The 18214-nt window shown below is 55.4% G+C and overlaps 2 protein-coding genes across 5 annotated transcripts; both read right to left on the reverse strand.

Annotated features, from left to right (window-relative positions):
* Positions 1-412: 412 nt before the first annotated feature.
* On the reverse strand, positions 413-2038 carry LOC116993538. Of its 3 annotated transcripts, XM_033054258.2 has the most exons (3): positions 1410-2038; positions 904-1249; positions 413-823 (listed from the first exon to the last, which is right to left on the reverse strand). In XM_033054258.2, exons 1-3 carry the CDS (start codon positions 2036-2038, stop codon positions 560-562), a joined length of 1239 nt encoding a protein of 412 aa, XP_032910149.1. In that variant the 3' UTR covers positions 413-559. The 3 variants fall into 3 exon arrangements, with proteins under 3 accessions (XP_032910149.1, XP_032910148.1, XP_032910147.1); XM_033054257.2 differs by having other exon boundaries at positions 413-1249; XM_033054256.2 differs by having other exon boundaries at positions 864-2038.
* On the reverse strand, positions 413-11334 carry FNDC4 (fibronectin type III domain containing 4). 2 transcript variants are annotated; one of them, XM_033054267.1, is made up of 6 exons: positions 11197-11334; positions 5617-5732; positions 4912-5116; positions 3998-4087; positions 2643-2776; positions 413-2231 (listed from the first exon to the last, which is right to left on the reverse strand). In XM_033054267.1, the coding sequence occupies exons 1-6, from the start codon at positions 11267-11269 to the stop codon at positions 2196-2198; spliced, it is 654 nt and encodes a 217-aa protein (XP_032910158.1). In that variant the 5' UTR covers positions 11270-11334; the 3' UTR covers positions 413-2195. The 2 variants fall into 2 exon arrangements, with proteins under 2 accessions (XP_032910158.1, XP_032910159.1); XM_033054268.1 differs by having other exon boundaries at positions 413-2228; positions 11197-11323.
* Positions 11335-18214: the final 6880 nt, after the last annotated feature.

The raw sequence follows: 18214 nt of genomic DNA on the forward strand, positions 1-18214 counted from the left end.
GTTGGTGTCTCTGGAGCTGTGGCCATGCTCCCTGCAGCCCAGGTTACAGCCCAGCAGCAGTGGCACCCCACTGCCATGGTGCAGTTGTTCCTCAGGTACCCCTCTCCTCACTTGGGCAGGGAGCAGCACAGGCCCCTTTGGCCAGCAGCCTGTCAGGGTCAGACCTTGTCCCCCTTCTTGGCCCTGCTGCTGGGATGTCTCTGGTGCCACCCTCAGTGGGACAGCCTGCAGCTGGCCCAGCAGCACCACAGGGCCCAGCCTGTAGCAGCAGGTCTCCCTCAAGGGCCAGAGGGGTGTGAGGTGACCATGGAGGACCTCCAGCTCTTGCACAGCACATCTCCTATGGGCCAGGACACATGCATTCAAGCACTGTACATATATGCATGCATGGACACACACAGAGACCTGCAGCTCTGATGCTGCCTTTGAGCCAGGATGCTTTTATTGAAAAGACCCTGCCACAGGAGTTGCTTATCCTGTCCCTCCCCTGCCTAGTCCTGCAGCAGGAGCTGAGCAGCACCTGGAAGGAAAAGTCCTGAAAGTGCTTTTACTGGGAGATTTATTCCTGGAAGACACTGGATCCTGTGGTGCTTGAGTCCAGGGCTGCAGAGCCTGTCTGTGGCAGGCTGCAGAGCAGAGCATGGAGGAAGAGCAGCAGCCAGGGCAGCAGGGAGCCTCCTTGTTCCACCCCATTCCCTCCAACTGAGACCTTGTAGGCCTCACCACATCGTCTCCTCCAAGCAGCACAGGCGCTGTGCTGCTCAAAAAGTGCTTGGCAGCTCCCCTCAAACAGCCTGAAAGTGCCAGCACTGAGCCCTGCTGGGGACACAGCACAGCCACAGCCGTGCCCTGACACTGCCAAGGGACACAGCACAGCCACAGCCGTGCCCTGACACTGCCAAGGGACACAGCACAGCCACAGCCGTGCCCTGACACTGCCAAGGGACACGGCACAGCCACAGCCGTGCCCTGACACTGCCAAGGGACACAGCACAGCCACAGCCGTGCCCTGACACTGCCAAGGGACACAGCACAGCCACAGCCGTGCCCTGACACTGCCAAGGGACACGGCACAGCCACAGCCGTGCCCTGACACTGCCAAGGGACACAGCACAGCCACAGCCGTGCCCTGACACTGCCAAGGGACACAGCACAGCCACAGCCGTGCCCTGACGCTGCCAAGGGACACGGCACAGCCACAGCCGTGCCCTGACGCTGCCAAGGGACACAGCACAGCCACAGCCGTGCCCTGACGCTGCCAAGGGACACGGCACAGCCACAGCCGTGCCCTGACACTGCCAAGGGACACAGCACTGCCACAGCCGTGCCCTGACACTGCCAAGGGACACAGCACTGCCACAGCCGTGCCCTGACACTGCCAAGGGACACAGCACAGCCACAGCCGTGCCCTGACGCTGCCAACTCCCCCAGCCCTGTGGGGCTCCCACCAGCACGCCCTGCCCCAGCCACAGGCTCTGGCCGGCCCCTGGGACAGCACCAGCTCCTCATCATCCCTCGTGTCTTTGTCCTCTGCAGCAGACAGAGGATTTGAAGCCCCTGCACAGCCATGACAGGGTGCAGTGGAGCCCTGCTCTCCAGCAGCAATCCACTCATCCCCTGTGCTGGCTGGGCCCAGCCCCACAGACAAACCCTCCAACCAGCTGGCCACAGTTCTTCTGGCCACAGCTCTCCTGGCAGAGCTGGGCAGTGCCTGCACTGCCTTGTTCCTCAGCCCCAGGGCCCTGAGGGGAGCAGCTCCTGCTCTCTGCAAGCAACCCCCAAGGCCGAACAGGCAGCTGAGAGCAAGGTCTGCCCCGCTGCCGGGCAGGCGGTCAGTGCCACAGCTGCACCCAGGGCTTTGGCACAGGGACATGGCCTCCCCTCGGGGCTCTCGGCTCCCTCCCACCCCAGCCGGTGGGGCGGCCCTGCACCCGTCCTCAGCTTCATGCTTCCCACCGGGAGGGGAGGAGGGCCGGGTGTGTGGGATGGGCAGGGCCATGCTCTGCATGCATGGCTTGGGAGCTGGCTCCATGCACATCCCCAGACAGGTGCCCTCAGGAAAGCGGGAGTTCTGGTAACGTGGATCGTCGCATGCTGAGTTCCAGGCTGCACACCTGGTGCTGCCTCTTCTTCCAAGGCCTGCTTTGGCTCTGGCAGGACACCCAAGATCCCAGATGGCAGAGCTGGTGTTGCACTTACACCTCGATGATATTGACCGAGGGAGATTTCTTCTATGAGAGAAAAATCTGCTTTAAGACCCTGCTTTGCTGCACCCCTGGGATCAGACCTGATGTCAGAGCCCCTCAGCCTGCAGCAGCCATCAAGACTCAGCAGAGCAGGGTGAGTTTGGAGGTGCAGCCTTGGAGGGGCAGGATGAAGGGTCTGTTACAGAGGTGAGGTACCACCCTGTAATGCAAGAGCTATCCCAGCTGTTTTATCTTGTTGTCTCTTCCAGTGTTTCTCCTGCAATCACCCATGGGGCACATAAACTGCCCCAGAGACCAGGGCTCACTGAACCCTAGGAGCCGACAGAGAGGGCACAAGCCAGGGTGTTTCCATCTCAGGAGCGAGCCAGACTGTGTCCAGGCTGCAAGCCCCAGCAGATGGCACATGCCATCCCTCCTGCCAGCCTCCCCACTCACCTTGCTCCGCAGCAGCCCTCCACTTGGTCGTTCTGGCGTGCTATGCTCTGAGGACGGCTTTGTCTTCTCCTTGTTGTTGTTGGAGTCGTTATCCTTGATGATATCGTACTGTCTGCAGAACAGGGCGATCACCGCTGCCCAAAGACACACTGCATGAAGGACTCCCTCACAGCGGCTCCCTCAGCATCCCAGCTGCAGGGCAGTTGTGCCCAGGGCTCCTTGGGGTGCTGCAAACCCACCTACATCAGCCTGCACCACCCCAGCTACCTCTGCACGCGTGGCCAGTTTCCTTGGACAGACGGGCATGGATGTGGCTAAGGCCATTGGATCACACAGGGTGCTCAGCACTCGCCAAGGACAGATGCTGAGGCACTCAAACAGGGACAGTGAGGTCAGCGGGCAGCTGCGTGGGTTTTGGAGTGCCTCTGGCAAGGCATTAAAGTTACTGAGCTGGTGCTTTGACTCTCACAAAAGCTAGCCTTCGCCTCTGTCTATGCAATCTGGCTGTGGGGTTAGTCACTCTGTCATGCTTTCACAGCCTGCCTCTCAGGCAGCACGTCCCACACCTGGGAACCCTGGACACAGGAGTCTGGAGCGATGCCCCCAGGTGTGACCATGCTGGACTCACTCAGCCCCCAGTGTGTGTGAGATAACACACAGGCACACACAGACTGGGCCTGACTCTTCCCAGCTGCCATCCTGACACATCAACCTGTGCCAGGTATGAACCACCAGCAGTCATCTTGGGTTTTTTTGTTTTTTTCTAGTGCCCTAGAAAAGTGTCAAGGCCAGGGCAAGGAGAAATTTCTGCAAGATGCCACTACAGAATCCACATTTACTGAGAAGGGAGTAGGGGATCAAAGACTTCCCATTCACAGCAGCTGCATGTGCCAGAGTCAGGGGCTGACTTTACCTCCTAGGCTCCCATGCTCCCAGGGCAGCCTGCGCCTGCCCTGGCTTTAAGTGTGCCATACAGGAGCAAATCACCCACTTTACAGGGTTAGCAGACTGAGGCACAGCCTCTACCAGCTAGTGCAGAAGTGTTACCAGTCACGACATCTAAGGCCCAAGCAGCACAATCATCACTGTCATTTGGGATGCTCCCACCCTGTAATTCCAGGTCCCGTTCTGTCTCCTGCTTTTCAATATACTCCACACAATTACTGCTGAGCAGTGGCTGCAGTTGCTCCTTTTATCCCACTGGCTCCAGCACCTACGGAGACTCAATGGACTTACTAGAAAGGGTGCCAGACCCTCACTAGTGTGCCTCTGTACTGTCTTGAGCCACGTACTCTTTGTGAACCATGGACTGTACCTGTGCCTCAGCCTGCCAGAACACTGCTTGTGGCACTCACCTGCCCACATGAGCAGCACAGCCACAATGATGATAATCTCGCCTGTCTGCAGCTGCCGGTCTTTGTCCAGCCCTTCCATGGTGATGTCACCTGCAGAGAAGAGACCCCAAGCAGGGCTGGCAGCAGATACCCTCCCACTACAGCAACACTGGAGGATTTCAGAAACTCCAAAGGAGAGAAGCCCACCTCCCCCAAACAAGGAAGGGTGTGGGGTGACATCCTGTCTGTGGCTTTCCTGTGTCAGATAAACCATCCTTGCTACAAAGGCAGTCAGGGATTCCAACAGCTTGTTTGGGTTCATGTAGGGACTGCACAATGCATGCGAGTAATCACAAAGGTCTCTACACAGCGACCAGGGCAGGCAGGTCAGTGTAACACACAGGTTCTGAGGAAAGTCAGCCATCTGCTTGCCCTGCCATTCTCAAGACCCCTCTCATGGTTAGTGCTGGAGACAGACTACCATGCTCTCTATGGGCATCATCTGTCTTGGATTCCTGGATTCTCTCCTATGGACCAGCATGAAGGCAACCCCAAGGCAACACAGACATGAGCAGTAAAGGAGACCATGGCACTCTGTCATTTGTCCTTTGGTAGCCTGCAGACTGGGAGATCAGAGAATCTGTTCAGTACTGGCTTCCTACAGCAGCAGCTGGGCAGGCCTCTGTCGTGGCCAGCCTGCCTAGCTGAATAGGTGCCAAGACCTGGGATAGGAGGGCTGCAAACCATGGCTTGGGGGCATTATTGTGGACACACAATGGACACAACAGAAACCTGTACAGCCCTGTGTGTCCCCAGCAACCTGTTGCTCAGTGCAGCACCTTCCCCCAGGTTGCTGAATCCCTGCCTGTCTGCTGTACAGGCCTTCAGGCGTGGCCACCAGCAGCACCTGGGCGAGCTGACAGGAGGTGCCTCACCTTGGTTGGAGCTGTTGGAAGGCAGGCGGTCGGTCTCCTTCAGGGTGCGGAAGTGGACACGCTTGCTAGCCTGGCTCTCCCCATACAGGCCAATGCTCTGCACCTGGATGATGTAGTCAGCATCCTCTGCCAGGTCCCACAGCACACAGGCACGGTTGGTGGTGTTCACCTCACGGATGAAGCGCTGCATCTGCCCGTCCTGCCTCTGCCAGAGGAAAGAGCTGTCAGCCCCGGGAGGCTGCTTCCAGCTGCACCAGGCACAGGCCCCCAGCTGCAGGGCTATGCCCTCACTCCTCCCTTCCCAGGCAGCCATCCACCCCAGGGTGGGCCAGACTGGCCAGCACTCTCTATTCAGCATGCCTGCATGGCCCGAGAGCCAGACACCTCCCCGGAGAAGTTACCATCATCCAGGGCTGTAAAGGTGCAGCCAGCCAAGCAAAGAAAGGTTATGTCATGGCTGATGCACCATCCTTACCATCCTTACCTAGAGAAATCCCAGGGAAGCCATTGGAGGGGCTACCCCCAATGCAGCCCACAGTCTTCCACCTCCCACCAGGGTGGAAGGCTCAGGAGGGGCTCCCTGGCACGAGCTGCTCAGCAGCACGGGGCAGATGCCAGAGGAGCCCCAGACTGCGGCAGAAGGACTAGCATAGGAGCATGCTGGTAACCAGTGTCCCCAGTCCCCTGGGGACAGATCCTGCATACCTGCTGTAGAATGGCATAGCCGATGACCACGTCTCCTTCTGGTACGTCCCAGGAGACCGTGGCAGAGTTTGCCTTCAGCTGTGTCACAGTCACGTTGACAGGGGACGGTGGCCTGTCTGGGTGAGCCAGGCATGGACCGCGGCGAGGCACAGGAAAGAGGCAAAAGAAGATGTCTCAGAACAGGAACTCAGCCCTGCACATCACCATGGGGCCTCTCCAACACCTGCCTATGGCAGCACGTTGGCTAGGGCTGCAGAGAGCACCTTGCCTGGTGAACCCGTTCCCAGGAGATGAGTGGCACAGCAGATGGAGAAGCCTGAGCCCTGCCAGCAGAAACACACACATAGCACGGTGCTTCCTGGGCTGGCAGGCAGCCGCCCACTCTGTGCATGAGCAGCGAGCAGGTGCAGAGTTCTGGGGTTGCCCCACGGATGGGCACGCCACAAATGCCTGGCACACCACCCAGAACTGCGCAGTAAGCAGCCCAGACACAGCAATGATATATTGATTGTGACAGAAAAATGGGGCACCTTGGCATGAACACACTCTACAACTCAATCTGGCCATCTCCTCTGCCTGGAATTACTGCTTGCTCCAGGGCAAGGGGAAAGGCCAATGCCGAAGGCAGAGCTGGCTGTCCCACTAACGCCTGGAAAATAGAATAGATCTTCCCAACAACATTGAGAGTGAATTTATAAGCAAACCTTTACTTGAAAGCTTTCAGGTACACAATATGGCAAAAATCATATGTGGTGTAGTAATGCTACAACTTTTATAAGAGGAGTTGATTAGTATACTTATCATATACAGTCCAATTAAAATGTTAGTTAGGTAATAATTCCTGGGGTCCTGCCTTACTGGGAGCAGTCCAGAAGTTCCACTTCTGTTATGCCTGGTCCAGATTCTGGTTGGAAAACAGAACATCCTTGTAGTTGGTTCTCCTCTTGGAATAAGACTGAACAATATTTTTAGAAAAGTGTTTATGAGATTAGCTTATTGTTCCTAAATGTAGGGAAGAAAGATAGGAAAAGTACTAGAAGCTACAACCGTGGATTAACAATCTACATAGCCACAAATATATGAAAACCATAAAAAGCTAAAAATCTTGGGCATCACCAGCAATACTGTGCCGTTGGCTGCAAAGCCGGCAGCAATGCTTGGCCACTGCTGTTCTATGGAAAGCCAACCTGACTGATCCGTGGTCTGCACCATTGCCACTTTGAGATTTCACAGCACTAAGAGCACAACAAGATCCCACACAGTCCTGCACACAAAGCCAAATTTTGTCTGGAAACTAGACACAGGAGCACATGAAAAACATTGAAGCTGCTGTTTGTGTATTCTCATTCCCCACATATAGGTCAGTGACTTTCTACAAGCTGCCTGTGTAGCAGCTAGCTACAGAGTCAGTGCTGTGATTTAAATACAAAAGAGTTCCAGGGGGCACCTGAGAACAAGAGAAACGACAACTGTGACACCAAAAACAACTCCATTAGAGTGACTGCAAAAAAAGACGATTTTTGCAGGTCAGCTGTTTAAGTGCACTCATTCACATCTGAATACACCCAGCTACAGATCAAACCAGAGGAAAGCTGTGGTTCCTGCTCTGAGAAATTCAGGGTTGTGGACTGCCAAGGGCAATTAAAAGAGAGAGGAGAGCCCAGAAAACATATTTGAAGAGAGACCCTGGGTCTGAGTGTGTCTCCCACACCACTAAGAGAGAGGGATCCCCAGAGACAAGGAACCACAGGGTTCTGTTTTTCTCCTTCAGAAAAGGAGTCTGGAAAACTGGAAAGGATTCAAAGATACACTCAAACATTCTTTATCCCACAGAGAGTGTGTCTCTGTAGAGTTTTGCCTGTGGGGATCTCGTTCATCCCTAACCTATAAAAGGGAGGGAATCTAAGCCTTGACTAAATGCACACCCTGCTTACCTACAAGTCAGCAGCAAAACAGGCTGAACAAAGGCAGACCCAGCCTTGTCCATTGCCCAGGATGTATGTACTGTCAGCACAGGAACTGATCTTCCTGTAGATTAAATTATAGAATCATTGTGTTTGGAAAAAACCTCCAAGATCATCAGCTCCAACCTTTGAATAACCCCATGCCCCCAATATTGCAAAGTGTCATATCCAGTCATTCCTTGAACACTTCCAGGCGTGGTGAATCCGCCACTGTCCTGGAAAGCCTGTCCAACGCTTAACCACTCTTTCAGTGAAGAAACTGTTCCTAATACCCAACCACAACCTCCACTGGTGCACCTTGAGGCCACTTCCCCTTGTCCTGTCACCTGTTACCTGGAAGCAGAGCCCAACCCCCATGTGGCTCCACCATCCTGTCAAGGAGCTGTAGGGAGTGAGAAGCTCCCCCCTGAGCCTCCCCGTATCCAGTCTGAGTTCCCCCAGCTCTGTCAGCCACCCATCAGACTTGTGCTTCAGTCCATTCCCCAGCTCCATTCCCTTCCCTGGACACCTCCAGCCTCTGTCTTTCTTGCTGTGAGTGGCCAGGACTCGAGGTGCCTCAGCAGCGTGCAGCACAGGGGGAAAATCACTGCCCTGGTCCTGCTGCCCCACTGCTGCTGACACACGCCAGGATGCTCTTGGCTTTCTTGGCCAGATGATGTTTAAGTGCTGTCAAGCAGCACTCACAGGTTCTTTTCCATGGGGCTATCTTCCATCCTTGTCTGGTTTTCTGCCTCAGCCATGGCTGGTGTCAGGTCAGCTGCTCAGCTAACAGCTGAGCTCAGGCAGCAGCCTGAGCCAGCAAACAACTGCTCCCTTGTGCTGTCTCAGACCAGGCATTTCAAAATCTGGGTGCATGGGGGGCTGCACATTTCTGCTTGTCTTCAAGCATAAGAACAATTGTCCTAGGTTACCCCACTTAGGTAGGCAGTTAGGTTTGTGCTAGCAGATACAATGGGGTCAGAATGGCCCAAGAATCCACTGGTGGAGATTGGTCCAAGATCTGATTTGGTCTGCACCAGCCAATACGTGCCCAAACCACGGGAATGGTTGGGAAGCTAGGACAAGGCCAGAAAACCGTTCCTCACAGGTAGCACTGATGTGCCTCCCTCTTTGGAACTCATGAGCTTAATACCATAGATATGACCACCCTGCCAGCTGGCCTTGGGCAAGAACAGGACATGATGCCTCACAGGATACACCTAACAGAATTTAAAAAGTCCTGAATATGCATGATGGGGGCAGTTTGACTACCAACCTTTAAGGGTATGTGAGGAAATTAAAGACAGGGTCTGACATCTCTGTGGCACAGAAGTTTGTGGATGGAGTTTGTAACAGCTGTCCAGCTCTGCTCAGGAATTTTCTAGGCTTCTGTGAGACACCCAGCCTATCCCAGCTGAGGTTTTCAGGCTGAGGATGCTGAGACACTGCCCTGGTATTGAGTCACTTGATGATGTGAGAACAAAGGCACCAATTGAAGCCATGCTGCCGAGTCCACACAGGTCTGACAAGTGTTCCAGCTGCATTTAGCCAGAGCTTGCACAGGGCCTGTGCAGGGGCTGCCCCTCAGCAGCAGGAGAAGGGTGAGAGGACATGGGGCCACAATGCACAAGGCTTGCCAGTGCACCACACCTCAGGCATCCCAAGCACACTTGGTGCACAACCCAGGCCAGCAGCCCTGAGACTGGGAGACAGGAGACCTGTGTGCAGGCTACAGTTCTGCACTAGAAGAAGCAGTGTTCCTTGCACAGTTTGATGCTGAATGAACTGCAGAAAATACATTTCTGAGCACACAAGAAGAGACAAGACAAGAAGCCTCAGAAGTCAAAACTTGAGAAATTCACCCTAGTAACACAGAGCAGTGTTTAATCTCAATCACCTCTGCTCTGGAGACAGGCTGGGAGAGCTGAGGTTTTTCACCACAGAGAGAATGCTCTGGTAAGATATTGGAGCCATATCCAGTGCCTAAAGGGGCTCCAAGAGAGCTGGAGAGGAATTTTGGACAAGGAGGGGACGGCATTTCACTGACAGAGGCCAGGGTTAGATGGGTTATTGGAAAGAAATTGTTCCTGTGAGGGTGGTGCGGCCCTGGCACAGGGTGCCCAGAAAAGCTGTGGCTGCCCCATCCCTGGAAGTGCTCAAAGCCAGGCTGGACAGGGCTTGGAGCAACTTGGGATAGTGGAAGGTGTCATTGCCCATTGGAATGAGATGGCCTTTAGGGTCCCTTCCGAGCCACACCATTCCAGGATTCTATGAAATTCAAGACGAGACCTCAGAGTTGTTACCAGACCTCCAAAGGACAAATCTTGGTGTATAATCCTCACATTTAATCTAGCACCATCCAGCCTGCTCTGCACCTGAAATCAGAGCAGCTTTGTGCCAGAGCTGTTGCCATAAAGATCTGTGAATGCAAGGGCTCCAAAAAGCATGCTCTCTGAAGCCAATATATTCTGGCTATAAAGTCAAAATGCTGCTGGGCTCTCTGGGAAAAGTGTGCCACTGTTTAGCTCAGTGCATTACCTGCTAATGATTCTACATTACTTATAAATGATCCAGCTTCACTTTTCATTAAAGCCATATTACAAAAGGGGCACCCCCACAGAAAGCACAGTCACTTACTTAAGGCTGGGCACAGGTTTTGTCCTGTCTGTACAGCAGTGTGCTCCTTTTGGGTCTGATTAAGGGGTGGGAAGAGCTAGCAGCGCTGCAGCCCGTGGCTGGACACTGGCAGGGATGGCCAGTGGGCAGTAGGAGGGATGGTCAGAGGGCAGTAGGAGGGATGGTCAGAGGGCAGTAGGAGGGATGGCTGGTGAGCAGCTGGAGATGGGACCAGATAAGCCATGCATCCTGGCTCCTTGGCTCAGCAGAGGGGCCCGACAGACACCCTTCAGGAGGGATCATGCTGGCAACAGCACATGCGGTGCTGCAGAGGGATGAGGGACGGAGCACGGCTTCGCCGGTGCCCCCCCATCCTGCTGCGATCCGGAGAGGGGACCAGCCCTGCCCCTCGGCCCATGCCCTTGGGCTACTGCTCAAGGGCACCCAGATGTTTGCCCAACTTACTGCTGCAGCAGGGAGCAAGCACCAGACTGCACTTCTAAAAATAAGTGGCCCCTTTTTAACACCCTTGACTGCATCTCTTCCTGAATCCGTCAGTACGTGTTTTGCAACACGGCAGAACGGAGCAGAACACGTCTGGTGCTCGCAGTTCGATCAGATGTCTCGGTGACCTGCCGAGGGGCGAGCAGCTGCTGACAGCGGGCCACCCCGGCCAGGCGAAGGACACAAGGACAGCGGTGTCCCGGCTGCGCCGAGCTCGGCGTGGCAGCGAGCAGCGGCACGAAGGGACAGGACCGCCGTCCCTGCCCCGGCAGGAGCTCCCTCGGGGCCGTGCCCGGGAAGGGACCCGAGCCGGCCAAAGGCACGGGGGGCTCGGAGGCCGCGGAGCCCGGGGGTGCCCGAGGAGCCCTGGGGACGGCGGAAAAGGCCACGCCGGGGGTGCCGTGAGGCCGGCGGGGATCCGGCCCGGAGCGCAGCCCCCAGCAGGGACGGGCGCCCGGCAGGGAGTCCCCGGCAGGGACGCGCAGCCCCGGTGCCCTCCCGGCCCGGCCGCACTTACTGGCTCGCACGAAGCACAGGTCGCAGCCGAAGAGCACCAGGACCGGGCTGATCATCGCCGAGACTCGGGCCATGGCGGCGGGGGCTGCGGCCCGGCCGGGCGGCGGCCCTGGCACCGGCCCGGCTCCCTGCACCGCGGGACGGAGCGGGGCCGAGCCCCGGCCGCAGCGCGGGGGGGCGGAACGGCCGCCGGGCCCGGCCCGCCCCCGAGCGGCTCCGCAGCGGCTCCGGCACCGCGGCGGCTCCGGCGCCGCCTCCCAGCCGTGCCCCGAGCGGCGGCACCGCCCCCGCCCTGCCGGACCGCCGGAGCCAGCGGCGCCGCTCCCGGTACCGTGCTCCAGGAGCCGCCGCAGGCTGCACCCCGGGCACGGTGCCCTCACCGCCCCCGCTCCCCCGGCAGCTCCCCGCTGTTTCCATCTGCACCCGGTAACCCCAGCGCCCCTCCCGGCACGGGAGGCTCCTGGCCCGTGGGCCCCGGTCCCGCGGCGAGCAGCGCCGGTGTCACGACTGATCGCCGAGAGATGCCGAATCCGGGCTGGTGCCCCCAGTGCGGTCCCACAGCTCCTCTGCGCTGGGGTGCTCTGACCCTGCGGGGTGCTCCTCCACGAGTGCCTGGAGACACAGGCGTGGGGTCTGCCCCAGCCCCAGGGAAGGCAGCCCTGTGGGTGTCTAATGAAGCAGTAGAAAAACAAGAAAATGAGCCCAAATCATTCTCCTTTACATTACATTGCAGCAGTAATCTACTGCTTCTGTGAGCAATGCCGGCTGAAAGCAGGAGTCAAGCCAAGATGGAATATGTGGTTCCAAGGGGCTGCTAAGGTGGCTCAGCCTAGCTGTGGTTTTGGGCAGACTTGGGAACTCCTGAGGCTTCTCTGTGTCCAGCTGATGTCCTTGGCTGCAGCCTGTGCTGTCCTGCCGTGTGGCATAGCTGGACCCAAATGGCAGCGTAGACCGTGCCCTTGGGTGAGGTCAGCCCACAGCAGAAGTGCATCGGTGCGTGTGTGCAGACATGGGCACAGACATCCATGGTTCAGTGCCCTAGGGCCCCTAAAACCCTTGGTCACTTCAAAAGGCCTTTCCTGGTTATAGGAGAATTGGTCTGTGCTTTGGGGAGAGCTGTGGAAGACCAGGGTAGTCACGTTGCCACGTGAAGGATTTAACCTGCAGTGCCTGCGTGTGAAAGGCAAGTTCCAGCTAACTGAAGACTGAAGCTTGGCAGAATTTATGTTCACTCTGCAGCTGCATGGCAGGTGAGGTGATCAAAATGGTCCCATCTGTGCTGTTCAATGCTGCTTTTCAGATGCTCTTGGCAGATCCGAGCTGCCTCTTTCCTGCGCTGGGCTTCATTGCTGCTGCAGTCCACAGTAGTGAGGGGGAGAGTGAGCCTGATACTGCCTTCCCAGCAGAGTCCTGTTTGAAAGCTCCTTCTCCCTCTATCTGCATCATGGGGAGGGAACTTCAGGAAAGCCAAGGGTAGAGCTGGCAAGTGTAAAGCTGTGACTGCAAGCGGTTTTACAGGAACAGTTTGCCAGTTATATCTTCTCTGCAGGGTCCATTCTCACTTGGTTGCTGTGAGAACCACTTGGTTATGGCAGAGCTAGCTGTTGGTGTTGATGCTGGCTGCTCCATGACCTGTCTCTGCCACCGGCAAGGGTCCCCGGCTTGCCCAGCACTTGCCCTGTGCTCCAGAGTGCAACCCTATTGCTTGTGCAGGGTGTGAATTATGCTGTGATTGATCACCCTAGGCATCCCTGTTGGCTGGCTGGCATTCCCAGGCTTCACACACCTTCCAGATCAGTGCTGGACACGGGAAGGGACGTGCCCTGCCACTTAGGACAGTCCTGGGAATTCAGTGACTGTGCACAGGATACATGGAGTGCTTTGGGAGCAGGTGATGGCATTTGCATTTGTAGGTTCAGTCTATAAATAATAAATACTGAGAGTGCAAACTCTCCACACGCATTTAATTTCATTTGAGTATTTGGGATTTTGGCCAGGCAAAATTCAATTTGCAATCACAAATCAGGAACTAATGCATCTAAATTGTATTATATGCCTTGCAGTGCCTTGTACTTAGAATTCAGTGGGGGAAATCCAGCAGCAGCCTCGAGATCCCAGCCTCAACTCTACAGCCTGGCCTGCGGGCTTCAAAGTCCCAGCCTGCCCCTAGCAAATATGAGAGGTGTTGGCAGCAAGAGAATGTCCTGCCCATGGTGCAGGAGCCTCCTGTAGCAGCATCACATACCCTGCTGTCATCTTCCTCTGCCGTCAGAGGAATACACCAGCAAGGACTCCCAGCACGTCAGGAGTTGACCTGCAATTGGGAAAGGTTTGGATTGATGATATGCCTGTCCAAAATCTGCGTGAATGCCAGAGCAGCCCCTGCACCCCCAGACCCTGCCTCCCAACCAGCCCTGGCCCAGCATGTCCTCTCTCCAGAGCTTCCTGGCTGCTGCTTCACATTAGCAGTCTCTGTGTCCACTGAAGGAAATGTCCAAAGCTGTTGTGAGGGTTCATTTCCATCCACTTTGTCGTGTCTTTGTGCTGGCTGCTGTATCCGCCATTTCTCTCCCATGGAAGTGGGAATGAACACACTGACTCCCTGTGATAATAATAATAATAATGGACGGCACAGGTACAGCAAACCACAGATATTTTCTATAAAGCTGCTACAGGGAAGTCCCATATTGTCCTCAGCCAAGGAACAGGCTCAGACCTGTCACTACTCTATGGATATCAGCACTTTATCAACACTTCATGAGCTTTATTAAATGTGGAAAGCCAATCTGCTAATCATTAATACACACTAATCATTAATAACTCCTCATCCTGCTTTTGTATTTGTTTATTTATTTTGTGATGGCATCTTTTTACCATCTGCTGTATAATTGGATTTGAGGAATTCAGTGTTGCCCAAGAACAGACATTTATACTTTCTATTATCACAGGGTATTGTGAAATCAAGAGTTTTGCCGTGTAATTATGTGCATTGTGAAAAGCAATTTATTGTGTTGCATTTAGACCAGATGCCCAATTACTTCTAGGGCTTCCTTGCTGCTATTGTAAGGAACAAGTAATAACAGTTCGCTATCTATCTGCACTGCACCATCTGCAACACAGCAGGCCCTGTCATCTTTCACAGCTGATCATTTATTTTTTACCCTTTTAATATGGGACAGCTAGACAGCATATGGTGTTTGAGATGTGGGTTTCCTGTGTGTCAATATACTCGTAATAGTGTTAGCACTCAGCCCTTTCTGGATCATTTACACCACGTGAAGCCACCAAAGCCAAGAGTCTGGGAAAGCTGCAGGGTGAGCTGACAGGTCCATCAACAGCGAAAGGATCCAGCACCGTCATGGTCAGTGAACACAAACTGATGAAAGCTGGTGAGCAGTTCTGTCAGAGCCCACCCCTGGGAAAGAAGGGGTGGGAAAGAAGTTTATTTGTCACTGCTCAGATAAAAGCACAAAGCACTGAACCTGAGGCGGGAGAGCTCAACCCTCTTCATCAAGAGAACGGGAGCACTGGGCAAACCTGGAGCCCAAGGCAGACGCTGCTCTGCAGTGCCCAGCTCCCACACTAAAAGGGGCTCTCTGTGATGGATGTACAGCCCACCAGAAACCTGCTCTGGCTCTGACACCCCACCCTCTGACTGGTACCTCTTCTGGTTTCAGTGTCCATTTTAGGGGCTTGGACTACAGGGAGGGACAAAACTCACCTGGGATGACCTTGACTGGATACCAGGTGCCCATCAAAGCTGCCCCATCGCTCTCCCCCTCAACTGGGCAGGGAGGAGAAAGTATAATGAAACTCTCATGGATTGGGATAAGGATAGGGAGAGCTCGTTCACCAGTTACTGTCATGGGCAAAACAGGCTCCATTTTGGGAAATCAGTTTAATTTATTACCAATCAAGTCAAAGTAGGGTAAGGAGAAATAAAACCAAATCATAAAACCATCTTCTCACCACCCCTCCTTTCTTCCCCAGTTCAGTTTCACCCCCCAGTTCTCTCCCTCCTCCCCCTCCGCAGTGCAGTGGGACAGGGAATGCCATCAAGTCATCACAGCATGTCTCTGCCACAACTTCCTTCTCAGGGGGAGGGTCCTCACACTCTTCCTCTGCTCTCCCATGGGCTCCTCCATGGGCTGCAGGTGGGCTTCTGCTCTCCAATGGACCTCTGCTGGCTGCAGCTGGGTCTCTGCTCCTGTGTGGATCCTTTTTGGGCTGTAGGTGGGTCCCTACTTCCCCTGGACCTCACAGGCTGCAAATGAATGCCTGCTCCAGCATTTGGAGCTCCTCCTCTCATTCCTTCTGCATTGGGCTGGGCGGACTGCAGGGCTATTGCTCTCACATACCCTCACTCCTCTCTCTGGCTGATGCTGTGCACAGTTTTTCCCCTTAAATCCCAGAGGTACCACCATTGCTGATGAGCTCTGCCTTGGCCAGTGGCAGGTCTGTCTTGGGGTCTGGCTTTGCCTCTGCTGGGCGTGGGTGAAACTTCGAGAAGCTTCTCACAGAAACCATCCCTGTAACCCCCCCTACCAAAACCCTGTCATGCAAACCCAGTACAATTCCCTTAAGAGGGAGTTTTGGGCAAAAGCAGATCATGGTGAAAGCCTAAATTAGCCTGAGTTGTTTAGCCTAGAAACTATGAAACTGAGGGGGATGTGCTGACAGCTTCTCTTCAGACGCCTGACAGCTGCCAAGCATGTTCATGGCTGCTGCAGAGACTGCAATGGCCTGTTCCATTCTGGGGTGGAACTTCAGTCCACGCTGGCCCACGTGGAGACCAGGGCTGATCATCCCCTCAGTGTGGGACTGTGGAATGTTGATTTCGCTTCCAGTCTCTCCTCCACCCCAAGGGCAGCTTGATGCCATTCTCCTGACACCCTCTCCCTGGCATTGCTCCTGACAGAGCCAAAGTGTTTGCCAGCTGCATCACTGGCACTGGGATCTGCTCCTTGTGTTTGTTTGTGCTGACTGTGCGACTGTTCCCATAATTTGGGAGCGGAGATGAAGTTCCTGGAGAAAGGAGAGAGTGTGTGCTTGCCAGCCAGCCTGCCTGTGCTCGGTGCAGGGCTGAGCCCACCCGCACTGCTGTGCTGTGCAGTGCTGTGCTGTGCTGTGCAGTGCAGTGCTGTGCAGTGCTGTGCTGTGCAGTGCTGTGCAGTGCTGAGCTGTGCTGTGCTGTGCAGTGCTGTGCTGTGCAGTGCTGTGCAGTGCTGAGCTGTGCTGTGCAGTGCTGTGCAGTGCTGTGCTGTGCTGTGCAGTGCTGTGCTGTGCAGTGCTGTGCAGTGCTGTGCTGTGCAGTGCTGAGCTGTGCTGTGCTGTGCAGTGCTGTGCTGTGCAGTGCTGTGCTGTGCAGTGCTGTGCTGAGCTGTGCTGTGCTGTGCAGTGCTGTGCTGTGCTGAGCTGTGCTGTGCTGTGCTGAGCTGTGCCTGTGCTCGGTGCAGTGCTGAGCCCACCCGCACTGCTGTACAGTGCTGTGCAGTGCAGTGCTGTGCAGTGCTGTGCTGTGCTGTGCTGAGCAGCGCAGTGCTGTGCTGTGCTGTGCAGCGCTGTGCTGTGCTGTGCTGTGCTGTGCAGTGCTGTGCTGTGCTGTGCAGTGCTGTGCAGTGCAGTGCTGAGCTGTGCTGTGCTGTGCTGAGCTGTGCTGTGCTGTGCTGTGCAGTGCTGTGCTGTGCTGTGCAGTGCTGTGCAGTGCAGTGCTGAGCTGTGCTGTGCTGTGCTGAGCTGTGCTGTGCAGTGCTGTGCAGTGCTGTGCAGTGCAGCGCTGTGCTGTGCTGTGCTGGGCTGTGCTGTGCTGTGCTGTGCTGTGCTGTGCAGTGCTGTGCTGTGCAGTGCAGTGCTGTGCTGTGCTGTGCAGTGCTGTGCAGTGCTGTGCTGTGCAGTGCTGTGCTGTGCAGTGCTGTGCAGTGCTGAGCTGTGCTGTGCAGTGCTGTGCAGTGCTGTGCTGTGCTGTGCTGTGCTGAGCTGTGCATGCTCTGCTGTGCTGTGCTGTGCTGTGCTGTGCTGAGCTGTGCTGTGCTGTGCAGTGCTGTGCTGTGCTGTGCAGTGCTGTGCTGTGCTGTGCAGTGCTGTGCTGTGCTGAGCTGTGCTGTGCTGTGCTGTGCTGAGCTGTGCATGCTCTGCTGTGCTGTGCTGTGCTGTGCTGTGCTGAGCTGTGCTGTGCTGTGCTGTGCAGTGCTGTGCTGTGCAGTGCTGTGCTGTGCTGTGCAGTGCTGTGCTGTGCTGTGCAGTGCTCCACCGGGCGCAGAGCCAGGGTGGCGTGGGAAGGAGGGGAAACCCAGGTGATGCCTGTTCTCCATGGCACAGGACAGAGAGCTGTCAGGGACATGGGCAATGAGACAAGGCACTGGCTGGGCAGTGGTGTGACAGAGCCACGAGTGACACCGTGGTGCCACAGAACCTCGCTCTGCTGCTCTGGGCTGCTCTGCTCCAGTCCCTGTGTCAAAGTGGCTGGTGATGTCAGCTGGGCAGGGACATCAGAGCAGACTTCTTTTGGGGGCATGGACCCAGCCCTCCCCTCTGCAGGGAGCTGTGCAGATCAGCCTCAGACCTTGAGCCAGTCACTTGTGTCAGGGATGTGACCTGTCCCTGCCCCTGGAGCAAGGGCACAGAGGCTGGAAGTGTCCCCCTGCTTTGCCTGTGCCCTGCCCAGCAGCAGCTCTGGGGCAGGGGCCAGGGTGGTTGGAGTCTATCTTGAGTGAGGGTATTTGATGGAGCATGACTAGATGTTTTGATGAGGAAAGAGTTCCGCATAAGAAATTATAAAGGAATCCTGCAGGCTTTCAGGATATCCTCATTTTGAACACAAATGGAAACCATCTTTGAGGGGCTGGAAAGGCAATATATAGATGTTATAGGGGCCCTTTCATTTTATAATACTGAATTTCATCTGCCATTTCATCTCCCAGCCACTCAGTATTCTAAGATGCTTTAGCACTTCTTTGTGGTTACCTTTCAATTTTTACTGCTCCATGTAATCCTCAGACCTGACCTTAGCCCCTGCCCAT

Source organism: Catharus ustulatus, chromosome 3 (genome assembly GCF_009819885.2).
Source record: "Catharus ustulatus isolate bCatUst1 chromosome 3, bCatUst1.pri.v2, whole genome shotgun sequence".
In the NCBI taxonomy this organism is placed as follows: Eukaryota; Metazoa; Chordata; class Aves; order Passeriformes; family Turdidae; genus Catharus; species Catharus ustulatus.